Below are 14,397 nucleotides of genomic sequence, written 5' to 3'. Positions count from 1 at the left end.
GATACTTATTGAACGAATAAATGAAACAAACAGATGTCTCTTGTAGGTGGATAGATGTGATTACCTAATCAAAAAGTCACTTTAAAATATTCAAGCCTTGTTTATGCATAGAATGCCTCTCAAGATTTCCAAGAAACTGGTAATGCTGGTTTGTTTCTGGGGAGAAAAAAATAACAGATTAGGGGTAAGGGGTTGGAGAGAATTATACATGCCCTTCTATTCCTTTCAAATTGTTTGAGTTTTTCAGTAACAACCAATCAAACATAAAATCTGAAGGAAAAACACACTGATGGTGAGAGACAGACTTGTAGGGGACTTTTATTTGCTACATGTCATATTCTTGTAATGTTTCAGGTTTGGATCATAGGCTTGGCATTGCCTCTATGTTAGAAAAACAATTAAAAAGGAAATTTCACAAAGAATAAAAATATTGGGCCCGACTCTGTTAACTTTCTGGAGTATAAGAAGGGAGTCAGCTAGAAGTTGGGACAGATTCAAAAACCCGGAAAGCTCTGTCCAAACTGTACTGGGGAAAGTGAAATTGCTGTGCCTCCCCATAGATAAGCTCCTTCTTCAAGCAACTGGAAGATTTATTTTAATCCCCGAGACTGCCTCAAGCCACTGTTACGGCCCAGACACCAAGCCAGCTGGATACTTGGATATTTTTTTTTGAAGGGAAGGTGCCACTCTTTTGTATGTGACAGCAATGACAGGGCAGTCGCAGTGAGACTCTGTAGGTCCTCAAGCTTTACTGGCTGCATCTTCTAGGCAGGAAAAACTAAGGTACAAAAAGGTTGATCATATTTTCCTCACCTGTCTCAAACAGCTCGGAACCCAACTGTTTGGCTTTGCTGTTAAAACTCAATGGTTCTGTGAGGGAGGTTCAAGAGGGAGGGGATATGGGGACTACGTATGCATATGACTGATACACTTTGTTGTACAACAGAAACTAACACAGTATTGTGAAGTAATTATACTCCAATAAAGATCTATTAAAAAAAAAACTCAGTGGTTCTAATGATACAAATGAACTTATTTACAACACAGAAATAGATGCACAGACATAGAAAACAAACTTATGGTTACCAAAGGGGAATGGGCAAGAGAGGAGTAAATTAGGAGTTTGGGATTAAAATGTATACACTACTATATATAAAATAGATAACCAACAAGGATCTACTATATAACACAAGGAACTACATTCAATATCTTGTAATAACCTATAATGGAAAAGAATCTGAAAAATACGTACATATGTATAACTGAATCACTTTGCTGTACACCTGAAACACTGGAAATCAATTATACTTCAATAAAAAAAACCCACCTCAATGGCTCTAAATGCTGAATGCACATTAGAATCACCTAGCCAGTTAATTTAAAATAAAATCCCAATTCCTGGGGCCCATTCCCCAAAATCCTGACTCAACTGGTTGAGCCTGGGGCCTGGGCAGCAGTATTTTAGAGCATTCCGGGCAATTTCAAACTACAACCAGGTTTGCAAACCCTAGTTCTACCCACTGCTGAATACCCCAGTATCCTTTGAGAAAGAGCCCTCAGTTGCTATTTTTAAAACTCTTCTTTAAGCAGTATATTCCCCTCAAAAAAAAAAAGGCAGGCCAAAGAAGTCTGTAACCAAGACAACAAGCTAGGAGCACAAAAGACATAGGTCTTCTGTGATGTGCAACCAAAGGTAGCAGAAGAGGAAAAGTAGACACTGAAGAATGGACAGGAAACTAGAGAACAAAAGGCACAGTGTCTGAACGAGCGCCTGAACGCCAGCACATCAAACTCCTGCTTCATCTTCCGGGCTGGGTACCTTGACACACATGCCCTCAAGATGGAAAGCAGCCCTGGATTAGCAAATGAATCCCTTAAGAACACGCTTTCTTCAGAATTGAACTTCCGACCCCCAAAATGGGAATGTCTGTTTTGGTGAACCAGTTTTTTTCCTCCAAGCCCTCTCTAGCTTCCCTACCCGCAGCTGACCCTGTATCGCAAAGCAGTATGACAATGAAACATGAAATCCGCGTGGGCTTGGAGTTTGAAAAAGCGCTCTTCCTCCATATGTGTTCTGACCCTGGAGCTTGGGTTTTGTTCCCAACTAGAGGAGCACTGAGATAGATGAAAGGGCTGGGGATGCTGCAAATTGAAAGCCAAGAAGTTGGCCTTTTTGTTCCCTTTTTACAGTCGAGGACTATTCTGGAAAGCCGACATCAAAAGGAAAATTCAGCCTGCGATGAGCTGAAATTGGACAAAATGTGATAAGGCATAAATGAAAAAAAAAAAAAAAAGAAAGAATAAGGAAAAGGAGCCTTTATTTACCAGAAGAGGCTCTTTTCTGAGAACTGCCTCAAATTACACTTTTCACATTTGCTTCACTCCAGGAAGCTTTGCATTGTTACTTAGAACCAAAATGCTTTTTGTCACGTTACAAGGAAACACTGAGGCAGATGCAAACAGCCCTGAATTTGGTGGTGTGTGGCTTCCAGGATAGCCCTTCTAGGTTCATTCCGTTGCCCTCAATCCAGACAGACAGACAGGAGTTTATTCAGTGACATTAAAGAAGTGGCATGGAAGCAAAAACTGGGATGGAGCCAAGTACTGGCAGTTTGAAGGACTACAAAACCATAGGTTACCTTTTCTTAAAGGGGAGTAGGGAATGGTGTTTTCCATTCTCACTCATTACGCTATTGGCCTACCAGTCTCCGAGGACTTTGGGTGGCCTGTCTTCTTCACCACAGGGAGAAATACCCAGCCTGATATGAGACCCGTGGAGTGTGCCCTACAGAAAGGCAGGTGAGAAGTGAGCTATGCTGTCCTCTCCAGCCAACCACGTACCTTCCACAAGAATCCAACCTTGGGTCACAGGCTTACACCTGGAAAAGCCCTGCTTTCCCTTCCTCTCCAGGGACCAGCGGATCGGCGCTTCTCCTAAACGCTTGTGAACTTTACTTAGGTGAAGTTTACTTAGTGTGACCCCTTAGGCTGTTTCCTTTCATTCAGTCCTATGGCAGATTCTGTTGTGAGCAGAAGAAACACACAAGACTCATAACCAGAAGTACAAATAACATTAAGCAACAGGTATTTAAGGTCCCCATGTACTTTTTAATAGCTGACGCAGGGTCCCAAACCCAATGGCAGAAAGGCTCCTCCTAACTCTATAGGAGCTCCTGAAAAGTAATAATAGTAATAACAGCCACCACCTTATTTATCAAACCACATGCTTACCAATTAAATGTTCAATGGTATAAAAAATTCTAACTGGTATTATCATCACACCAGAGGAGTGATTTCTGTAAATCGCATAATCAAGAAATACCCACTGAGCATTCAGTCACGCTCTACACTCCGTGCAGATGTGGAATCCTAGCATAATGAAGAGTCATCTGTTAAATCTCAATTCCGTAAGCAGTGCCTTGGGTTAGCTGGACTCCCTGTGCTCTCCCCCCAGGCCTTGCACTGATGAACCAAACCTCAATGAGAGAATGTACTTTTTGCATTACTTCACCCTCCTGTTGCCCTCAATCTATCACCTGCAGTGACCCCGGTCAAGTGATCTGAGACTGCCTTGAATATCCACGGAAGGATTAAGTTGTTTTCAATGCATGCTGACTTTATTTATAGAACGTACACCTCTGGAAGAAAGTACAATGGCCTGGGAGTCAAAAGCCTTAGATTGTATTCCCAGAACAGCTGTTCACTGAAGTATGGACTCGGGCAAAAGACTTGTCCTTTCTAAATCTCAAAGCCCACATCAGGACTGGACCAGATTTGTGCTTCTCAGAACCATGTAGCAGCCCATGGGTAGGTCTCATCAGGCGAGAGAGGTGAGGCAAGTGATTTATGATGAATAATAGTTAGAGGACTGAAGTTTGCAAATTATTTACACATCTATTCATTTTTATCTTATCCCACCGATAGCTCACTCTTTCTCACTTGCAAAATGCTTTTTTGCCACATGTTATGAGGAGAAATTGAAGCAGATGTAGATGCTTTCATATGCTTTCTTGAGTCGGAAAGCAGAGGTGAGTCACAGATACAGCGGTTGGGAATTCTATATAACCCAAATATTACCTTCTTATTGACGCAGCCCTCAGCTTAGTCTGTTGAGCACACGAAGACCATCATGTGTGCAGCAGCTACGAAAATGTTGAGAACCCCTGGGCTAAATCATTCATTCACTTGCCGTATTATGAAGAACCTACCTCCTGCCAGACACCATGCTAAGTGCTGGGGCAACAACAGCGAGTTAACACAGACATGGTCTTGGCTTTTGTGGAGCATTTAGTCTGGCAAGAGGAAAGAGAAGTGACATAAAACACACAAATCACAGCATAATAAAACCTATGATCAGAGTTTTGAGAGCCTGTAACAGAGTCACCAATTGGGCAGCAGGGAAGGAGGTCGCTGGCAGAGGGAATAGCAATGGGTAAAGGCTTCAATGGCCCAGAGGTTACAAAGACACGTTCAGGGAACTCAAAGTAGCTCCTTTTGCCTAGATAATATAGAATGCCAGGGGAAACCCGTAAGAAACGATGCTGGAGAGGTGAAAAGAAGCCAGATCACACAAGGTCTAGGAAGCCATGTGAAGGAGTTTGAATTGTTCCCTCCAACAAGTTCCCTCCAACTCTCTGATTCTGCTCAGAGAGTGAAACTCAGATGTGTAATGAGGATCACAGGTCTGAAACTCTGGTGCTTTTTTTCCCATAAAAACACTGTTAGGAATCCTGGTTAGGGGCTGAGGAACTGCACTTCCATTCCATTTCAGATTAAATAGGCTTTTGCCAGCTGGTCTGGGAACCAGACCCCCAAGAATATTGTGTCCATGGGAGAATGCAATCTGAATTCTAAATAGATTTCCAAAGAAACTTTTGGAACAAAACCCATTCAACAGTTGTTGCGGAATGCTTGGAAAGCAATGAAACACAGGACCTTGCTTTCCTCCATGGAGCCAGTGTTTGAAAAAAAAGACTGAACCCTACAACCACTGTCTTAAAATAAACACAATATCCTCATTTTGATTAGTAGGGTTATATTTAGGTACAGCCATTGAGTGGCACCATGTAGTATCTACTTATCTATTTAAATTACCACTAAACCCCAAATATGTTGGAGATGACCAGCTACTTTCATTCTAGATAAAGACAATGCAGAAATGGAGAAGAGGGTGGTCTCTTTAGAAGGAAACATAGATGCAAACCAAGTCTGTAACTTATACACAACATTCCTGTGTCCCTGCCCAATCAACTGTCAATTATCCAGGCAGTAATTCAACAAATATTTGAATGCTAAGCGTCATCTAATTTTGCATGGTGGAGTCTCCATTTTTCTTCACTTTCATTTCAGTAGAGAATCCCTATCTATTTGCACTCAGAAAAATACTCTCTGACACCAGGGATGCCCCATTTTCCCCACCCACTCACTTGGTCTACTAACAGTGAGGGAAATGGAAGTGGTGGTAATTTTCCAGAAGTACCCTCCAAATCCCCTCAGGTCATTTTATAGAGTAGTCATTCTCAAAGTTCAGTAGGCATAAATATCACCTGGAGAGGAGTGGAGTAAAATTCATGTTCCCAGGTCAATTCCTCTCCCCCTTACCTGGACTCACTAGGTCTGGGGTAGGGCCCAGGAATCAACATTTTTAAGAAACACCCAAGGTAACTCTGATGCAAATGGCTTAAGAACCAAACCTTGGGAAACTCCACTGTGGAAATTTTAGCTGGCTGAGTCCCAAACCTTGAACTGAGCATATCAGTTGCCAATCAGAAAGCTGGGTGATCTGACGTGAGGCACTGACAGAGGGTGAAATAGATGCAAGAGAAAGAACGGCATCCTGGTCAACTTGCCCCCAACTGTATTTTAGTTTTTCCAAATCCTGTATTTTTACTTTAATCCAAGCAGATGGCATTGGCTTTCCAGCAATCTCCTACTGGCACCAGAAAAGGAACTCAACAGAGAGACAGCCTCCTTACCTCTCCTGATGGTTGGTTTCCATTTTTGGAACTTAATGCTGCTGTGGCAGAGAAGAGAGGCCAAGGTGGGAAGTCTTCTATTACTCCATTAATGTTCTCCCCGATTACATGAATAATCAAGAGTTGACTGGAAAGAGGAATAAATGGAAGGCAAATATTCTACTGAGAGGTTAAATAGGATAAAGAAGGCCCCCTGTTGGTTGAGAGCTGTGAGGTGTTAAATGAACAGCCAGAATCCCTGCCTCTTTTCACTCTGTTTGCCAGGAACACAGATTTAAAGCCCATAACGTCGGCATTGAGCCTGAGAGAAATAATCAGATATCTGTGTTTTTTCACTATTCCCCCATAATACCCAGAAGAGTCTTCAACACTTCATTTTAACCCTAAATGTTAACCGACTGTTGTCAATCGAGCCCCAAAGTCTACAATTGTGGACCTAGATCTGGTCTGACGATTTATTTTATTTTATTGTGATAAGAACATTTAACATGAGATCTACCCTCTAAACAAATCTGTAAGTGTATGATAAAGTACTGTTAACTATAGGCACCATGCCATACAGCAGATCTCTGGAACTTGTTCATCTTGTATAATTGAAACTGTAGGCCCATTGATTAGCAATTTCCCAGCCCCTGGTAACCCTTCCCTCCCAGCTTCTAGCAACCTTCATTCTACTCTGATTCTATGAAGTTGACTATTTAAATACCTCATATAAGTGGAATCATGCAGTATTTGTCCTTCTGTGACTGGCTTATTTCACTTACCATAATATCCTCAAGGTTCATCCATGTCATAGCATATGACAGGATTTCCTCCTTCTTAAGGCTGAATAATATTCCACTGTGCATACATACATTTTCTTTATCCATTCATCCATCCTTGGATGGCATTTGGATTGTTCCTACACCTTGGCTATTGCGAATAGTGCTACAGTGAACGCTGGAGTGCTAATATCTCTTTGATTTTCTGATTTCAATTCCTTCGGCTAAATACCCAGAAGTGGAATTACTGATCATATGGTAGTTCTATTTTTGAGGAATCTCCACACTGTTTTCCATAGCAGCTGCACCATTTTGCATTCCTCTCAACAGTGTACAAGGGTTCTGATTTCTCTACATCTTCACCAACACTTACCTTATTTTTTCTTGCTATTATCAAGAAATCGAAAGACAAGTGTTGGACTGACAATTTTTATTGAAAGAAAACAGTCCTATTCAAGCTGGCTCAACAAAAGGGAGGTTTACGGTAAGGAAACAGGTATGCCATGAGAATCCTAGTGCGGGATAAAGCTTGGCCTCAGGAGGACTGGAAGGTGGCTCTGGGTTCAAGGTGGTTGTAAGGAACAGCTACTCTGTCTCTCAGGGCATCTCTCCTTCTCTCTTACTAGCTTCTCTGTTTCCTCATGGCTTCTGTCTCCTCATAGCACCAGCTTGGACTTGGCCTGACATGACTGCTCCTCTCCCCATCATCTTTTGGCTCTTGTCCCGGCTGCAAACTGTCTTATTTAGTCTCTCAGCTTCCCAATTCTAATTTCCTAGGAGAGGAAAATGAATGGCCCAGCTCATCTTATCAAGCCCATACTGCTCACCAGGTGATCAACGGGCTGTTTTGGGGACAGGGGGCCACTCCCAGTCCAATCAACCTAAGCCAGGGAGGCAGGGTCTCTGGCACAGTTCATGGCTACTGCCCCCCAGCACAGCTGGCATGAAGCAGTTTGGACCAGAAGGCACTGTAAAATATATATGCACAAACTTGTGGCTTCACGTGTAATTTGAAAGTTAATGACATGTCCATTCAGGAGCTTCAAGCACCCATATTTTTACCTTTGTAATTAAGAAAAAAAATAGAATCCGACCCCAACACAGACCTCTTAGCCCTCCACCTCTACTATAAACTAACCTCTTTAAACTGGTAAAAGAATGCAAATATGTTGTATTAAAGGGAAAAAACAGCATGCTGCCAGATCCTTGAGACAAAGAGAAAGAGAAAGAGAAGAAAGCAGGAGATAGACAAATCCTGATAAACGGATACCTCTGGCCTTTAGCCCATCTCTCTTGACAGGCCTTCTGTCAGCTTGCTTTACACCCTATGATCATCTTATCTTCCTCGAAGTTTCTCCAAGTGGCATGTGAAGTCAGTGTTCAATGTTAACTAGAACAAGCAAGCAGCATCACAAACCGACAGATGGCAACTGAGAGCTTATCATTCTTGGATTATTTCATTCCCTGGAGTGATACGTGCCAGAGAGTAAAGCATTCTATTTTGACAGCCACCTAATAATGGCTGTCAGACACTTCTACTACTTCCAGGCTAAACCTTCCCCTCCATAACCTTCTTTCTTCCCATGAATTCCCAGTTGCAAAAATCATAAATGCCACGCCTGCTAAAGTCAATAGGAGCTTTGCTAGTGACAAGTGCGTGGACCAAGGAGAAAACAAAAACACTAACAACCATGGAGAATATCAGAGAACCAACAGGTCAGAACGAGAAAATCTGGTGGTGGCCATCTTGAAAAATGAGCAGGAGATGAAGAGAAATTAAAAGTCTGTGTTGCTTTGCAAACAATGTTTCTCAAATTCAGAGCAGGTCCTACTGGAGTTGAAGAAAAAGATTCCAAATAGGGTTTCTAAGACCAGAGCTGCAAAGCCCTAAAGACTTGTGGAAGATTTTCATACGTAGTCTTATCTCACATTTATCCCGGAGTCGCTTAGTTTATTGAAGAGTTTTCCTGGAACTCTTAACAACATTAATTGATTTGTATCTTATCACTCCAGGTAAGTAAGTTATGGTAGCTCTGGAGGAGGGAGCAGACAGAATGGTGCTCTGTTTCTGGTACCCAACAGTGGTTATCAACCTTTTTGTCCCATGTGCCACCTATTATCCCTTCTTCAAAACAGCCCTTCAAATTCCCTTACGCTTCTTTCTCACCAGAGACATTATGTAGCTATTAAAAGGAATGAAGTTGTGCTACATGCACTGGCATCCAACTCTACTGTCCGATGAGAAAAATTTCAGATTGTAAGGAATCATCCCAGTTTTGTTAAAAAAAAAAGTACAGAAAAAGATAAAAGATCTGAGAGAATAAATGCAAGCTGTTAATAATTATCTCTGATAGATGGGATTATGGAGGATTTTCACTTTCTATTTTTGACATTTTTCTTACAAAACTTGGGAGGTTTTTTTGCAATCAGGAAAAGGATATTTTTAACCCTCTACAGTTCATTGATAGGTAGTACCAACATGGCTTTGGTTTTCACCTCTAATTTGTAGGTTTTGGAGAGGCTGAAGGCGAAAGAGTAACATAGAAGGGTCTCTGAGGTTAGAAGAAAGCAATTCATTCACTCTGTTTATGGGAGTCAACACTCAGTAAGTAAATTCCATGAATGGGACAGAAGGCGGTGTAAACAGAGGTCAAATGCAGTGGCTCTGGAGTCCAGGTTCAAGTCTCAGCCTACTCTGAACTTGCTTTAAGCTTCCTCCTCTGTTGACTGATAATATGCATCAAACACTTGGAATATGTCTAGCATATGATGAGCTCAACAAATAGTAGCTATTCCTAAAGAGTTGTTATTTGAAAATCTATTTCATTTAATTTTAGTTATAATATCTGAAATTTAATTTAAAATACTTTCAGCATAGACACTGTGATATGTATGTGTATATTAGTTTTCTACACTGTAGGGCAGTTAATTAACATTTAGTGCTGTGCTGGAAACCCAACAGCACTGGCTAGCAAGAGTCGATTCTGCGCATCCCTTTACAATGCCTTTGTTACTTTAGTGAGGACAGACTGGTAATTTGAAATGGACCACACGAATTGGCAAATGCTATAAATCAGGGCTTTAAATGTTTATCAGTACACCACTGTTAACGTCTGAAGAACCCTAACTGAGAATACACACTCCAGGGGTGATTAGTTAGCAACTGAAATCTCTCATCAAAGCCCACAGTCAAGAACTCAACAACAAAAAGACATACTATCCAGTTTAAAAAAAATGGGCAAAGGACTTGAACAGACATTTCTCCAAAGAAGATATACAAATGGCCAATGAGCACAACATTAGTTATTAGGAAAATGCAACACAAAACCACAGTGAGATACCACTTCATGCCTACTAGGATGGCTATAATTTTTTAAAAGGAAATAAGTGCTGGCAAGAATGTGGAGAAGTTGGAACCCTCGTGCGTTACTGGTGGGAATGTAAAATGGCTCATCTGCTGTGGAACAGTTCTGCAGTTCCTCAAAAAGCTAAACACAGAATTACCATGTGACCCAGCAATTCCACTCCTAGGTACATACCCCAAAGAATTGAAAACAGAGACTAAACAGATACTTGTTCATCACAGCATTATTCACAATAGCCAAAGGAAAACAACCCAAGTGTCCACAGACAGATGAATAAACAAAATGTGGTGTATCTATAAAATAGAATATTATTCAGCCTTTTTTTGGCAGGGACGGGGGGGGGGCACTGCGTGGCATGTGGGATCTTAGTTCCCTGACCGGGGATCAGGTATTGAACCCATGCCCTCTGCAGTGGAAGCACGGAGTCTTAACCACTGGACCGCCAGGGAAGTCCCTATCATTCAGCCTTAAAAAGGAATGACACGTGTTACAACATGGGTGAACCTTAAAAACACCAGACACAAAATAGCATAAGACACAAAAGACACAAAAGACACAAAATAAGCCAGACACAAAAGGACAAATATTATATGATTCCACTTATATGAGGGCGCTAGATAGGCATATTCATAGAGACAGAAAATAGAACAGTGGTTCCTAGGGCCTGGGGGAGGGGAAAATAGGGAGTTACTGCTTAATGCCTAATGGGTACAGAGCTTATATTCGGAGTGATGAAAACGTTTTGGAAATAGTGGTAATGGTTGCAGAACATTGTGAACATAATTAGTGCCACTGAATTGTGCACTTAAAAATGGTTAAAATGGCAAATTTCATTATATATATATATTTACCACAATTTAAAAAATTAATAATGTAGCATACCAAAAATCATTAACTATACACTTAAAATGGGTGAACAGTATGGTACATAAATTATATCTCAATAAAGCTTTTTTTAATCTCACAAGCAAGTCATAAGGGAATTTTTTTGGGGGGGGTGATGAAAGCATTCTCTATCTCGATTATGGTATATATTTGTCAAAACTCGTAGAACTCTATCCTAAAAAGGGTGAATTTTACTGTATGTAAAACACACCTTAATTTTTTTAATGGATAAAAAGCCACACTCAAATGTTTCAGCTATGAAATCTTCAAATGGTTTGTTAATTAGAGCAATGGATACTAGAAATGCTATTTCATTAGGGAACTCCTTGGTGTTCAAGACAAGTGGATCAGTTAGAACTATTCAGGCACTCCCACCCTTGCATAAATTGGATATAAGACTCGGCTGGCCCAATGACCTTCGCCTCTTGGGAATGACACATTAGGCTCAGGAGTCCCAACAAATCTTATGTTCAGACACTTAATGGAGGATTTGGATGTGCCCTTTAATTAGAAGGCAAGCTGAATCCTATAGCTAGACTATTGTCACACCTACCTGCAGTGAACTTTTCACACAAGATAGTGGTTGGCAACAATAAGAGATAGAATGTCTCTGGGCATACAGATCAGGCTGTATGACTTTTTTGTGCCTGATTATTAATAAATGTTTGTTTGGTAGAATTTGATCTGAATTGCTTTCACTGTAATATACTGGTTGCAGGGAGGAAACCTTTATAGCCCTCACCTACCTCTAACTATTGAAGATGAATGATACCCACCAAAATAGAATCGAATAACTGTAGACAACCAAATTGGTTTATTAGATCAATTTGCAACAAATATTTTGTGGACTTCTGGACAATCAGGGATGTGTCTGATTTTGATAACTTACTTCAAGTAAAATCAAAACTGAAGAAACAAAAAACTGATCAACTTTCCCATTCAGGCTGTATGGCTAGCAGGGGTGAAGATGGAAGTTGTTCATGTTTGTTACTTATTTACAAGGTAATACTACTTTTTTTAAATTGAAGTACAACTGACTTACGATATTATGTTAGTTTCCATTGACAACATAGTGATTCGATATTTTGATACATCACAAAAGGATCAGCATGATAAGTCTAGTTACCACCTGTCATACAAGGTAATACTATTAAATGAATTTGTTTCATGGAAAGATTTCCCATTTAATCCATTGCTCACCTAGGTGTTTTATCCAAAGGGTCAAACTTTACCATAAGGATCCAGGAAAAAAAGATGACATTCAACAGTAGCAACTCTTTAAATCGAGCTGAAAGTTAGGACCCAAATATCAGTGTTTGGGCATGTCCACTAGCCTCAGAGGCAACGTGGTTATGAGCTCAACCAGTAGGTAACCTCAGAGGATGGCTGAGTGTACAGGGAGGGAGGTTCAGTGAAACAAGAGAAGGCAAAGACCAGCAGAAAGAGGTAGAGGCTTCATTCTGTTCTTTTTCTTTTCTTTTTAATTATATTACCCTGTATTCTGTCATCATGAAGTGACTGTAGACAACTCCTTAAAATACAGACAGATAAAGGCTGCTGGGAAGTCACATTCTAACAGAACTAACAGAGGTGCAGTTACAGCTCTGAGGTCTTAAGTCTCTAGGGACCTAGATCAACGGGGACCATGACATGGTTCCATTTCCCTGAGTATTTTATAAAGGGGACATACCTCGCCATTTCACTAAAAGGAGGTTGTAGCCTACAGCATAGGCAAACTGCTTGAAGCAAACCCAATACATTAAAAATCAAGATTTCACAACCAAGAAATTCAAAGGCTATAATTCACATCACCAAAGGATTTTTTCTAAATGGGTACCTGTGGAAGTCCTTACTTTTGCAAGCTGCCCCTCTGCACGTGAAGCAGGACTTAACATAAAGATTTGTATCACAAGCAGTTTTTTCTCATTCTTACAAAAGAGACAGCAACAGAGATGAATAAATTTGAAGGAGAGAACATTTGTAGCTCTTAGAGGGACGTCCTCTGAACATTTAATTTTGCTATCTGTGAATATATCTCCGAGCTGGTGGCAATGATCTAGTCCTGTGCCTGTTCGCTAGGGTCCCCCGTTAGGGCAGTAGATGTGGACGACCCCTCAGTCTTGCTGAGGGATTTCAATGTTACTGTTACACGACCCTCACCCTCTGAAGCACACCTGGCCCCTCATCCACACACCATGTGTATCACTCTCAGAAAGTTTGGCCCAGATAGTACAGAAAACCAAAATCTAGACCCACTGAAGCCCTAGAACACAACTCTGCATAGTTTTCTATGGAAGGTGATAGCCTAAGTGACTTCCGGTGTTATTTCTGAAGATTAAGAGGTCAACTGGAAAGCTTTCCTTAAAGCCAAACCAACAGAGCATCCTAAGGTGGCGAGACCATGACCACTCAAGTACGGAACAAAAGGTGTCCCTGACTCAAAAACAATATCCCCTATCCACCCACCCATTCAACTTCCTGGGAAAGTGGCCTCTACTTTCTGCACTTACTCTTGAAAAGGCCAGGAGGAGGCGCTGTCATCAATATCCTGCCCCCTGGCTTTCAGACAGGGCAGAAATCTCTCAGACAGGTGGCAATTACCTTAGGTTTCCTTAGAGAAGGCAACTCGAGAGCTTTCCCCAGCTCAGTCATCTGGTACCTAGGAACCTTCTTTCCATCAAGAAAATCTTATTAAATCCACCACACCCAATGTCTCTTATTCTGAGTATGTAGCTTCAGAAAGGCAAAAGCCAGGATGCTGAAGGATGAGGAGGAAGGACGTTGGATCAACAGGCTTAACCTTGAGGTTATTACAAACTGAAATGGACCCCTTAATAATAACAACAGTTACCTTTTATTGAGTCCTTACTAGGTCCCAGGAACTGTACTGTACAGATACTCTCTAATCCTTACAACAACCATACAAGGTAATAAGCATTATTACTCCCATTTTACAGGCAGGTAAACTGAAGTTCAAAGAAGTTAAACTCACCTAAGCTCAAATAGCTAACAACTGGCAGAACCCAAATTCTAACCCACTAGTGTCAGATGCTAGTACCAAGCAGAATTACTTGGCAAACAGCACATTCTCAGTAAATGCGTGTTACAAGAATCCATGCTCTTCACTCGTAAACTATACCACCTCCATGATCAGGACAGAAACCATTAAAAGACCATTGATCTTGGCAACAATCTTACATTGTGTAGCTCAACTCTTTCCTTTAATCGGGCAACTATGAGGAAGCTGCTTTCCTCTGCTGAGGTGAGTGCTACTCACAGTTATTCTAGCTGTATCTCGAGAGCAGGAGATGAGCTGAGGCGCACGCAGACCACCTTTACTCGCAGCAACTAGCCCCTGTTTGCGTGAATGATGTGGACAGGGCACTCTGGTCTCAGTAGCAAGGCCTGCTG

At 41.2% G+C, this 14,397-nt stretch overlaps 1 protein-coding gene across 13 annotated transcripts in view; it reads right to left on the bottom strand.

The window, feature by feature from the left end:
• The window catches only part of TMEM164 (transmembrane protein 164), a 159,915-nt gene that overhangs the window by 107,958 nt on the left and 37,560 nt on the right, over positions 1-14,397 (bottom strand). Inside the window, exon 3 of one of the 13 annotated variants that reach the window (XM_082447734.1) lies at positions 65-156. The exons of 11 other annotated variants lie outside the window; for them this stretch is intronic. In XM_082447734.1, the coding sequence (XP_082303860.1) occupies positions 91-156 (66 nt within the window). In that variant the 3' untranslated portion in view covers positions 65-90. Of the gene's footprint in view, positions 1-64; positions 157-14,287; positions 14,392-14,397 lie in introns of those variants that run through there. One more of the 13 variants, XM_082447721.1, reaches the window with a different exon arrangement.

Source organism: Balaenoptera physalus (genome assembly GCF_965194825.1).
Source record: "Balaenoptera physalus genome assembly, chromosome: X".
Lineage (NCBI taxonomy): Eukaryota > Metazoa > Chordata > Mammalia > Artiodactyla > Balaenopteridae > Balaenoptera > Balaenoptera physalus.
Note: the sequence above shows the minus strand (reverse complement) of the source record. Positions and strands in the feature narration are given on the sequence as shown.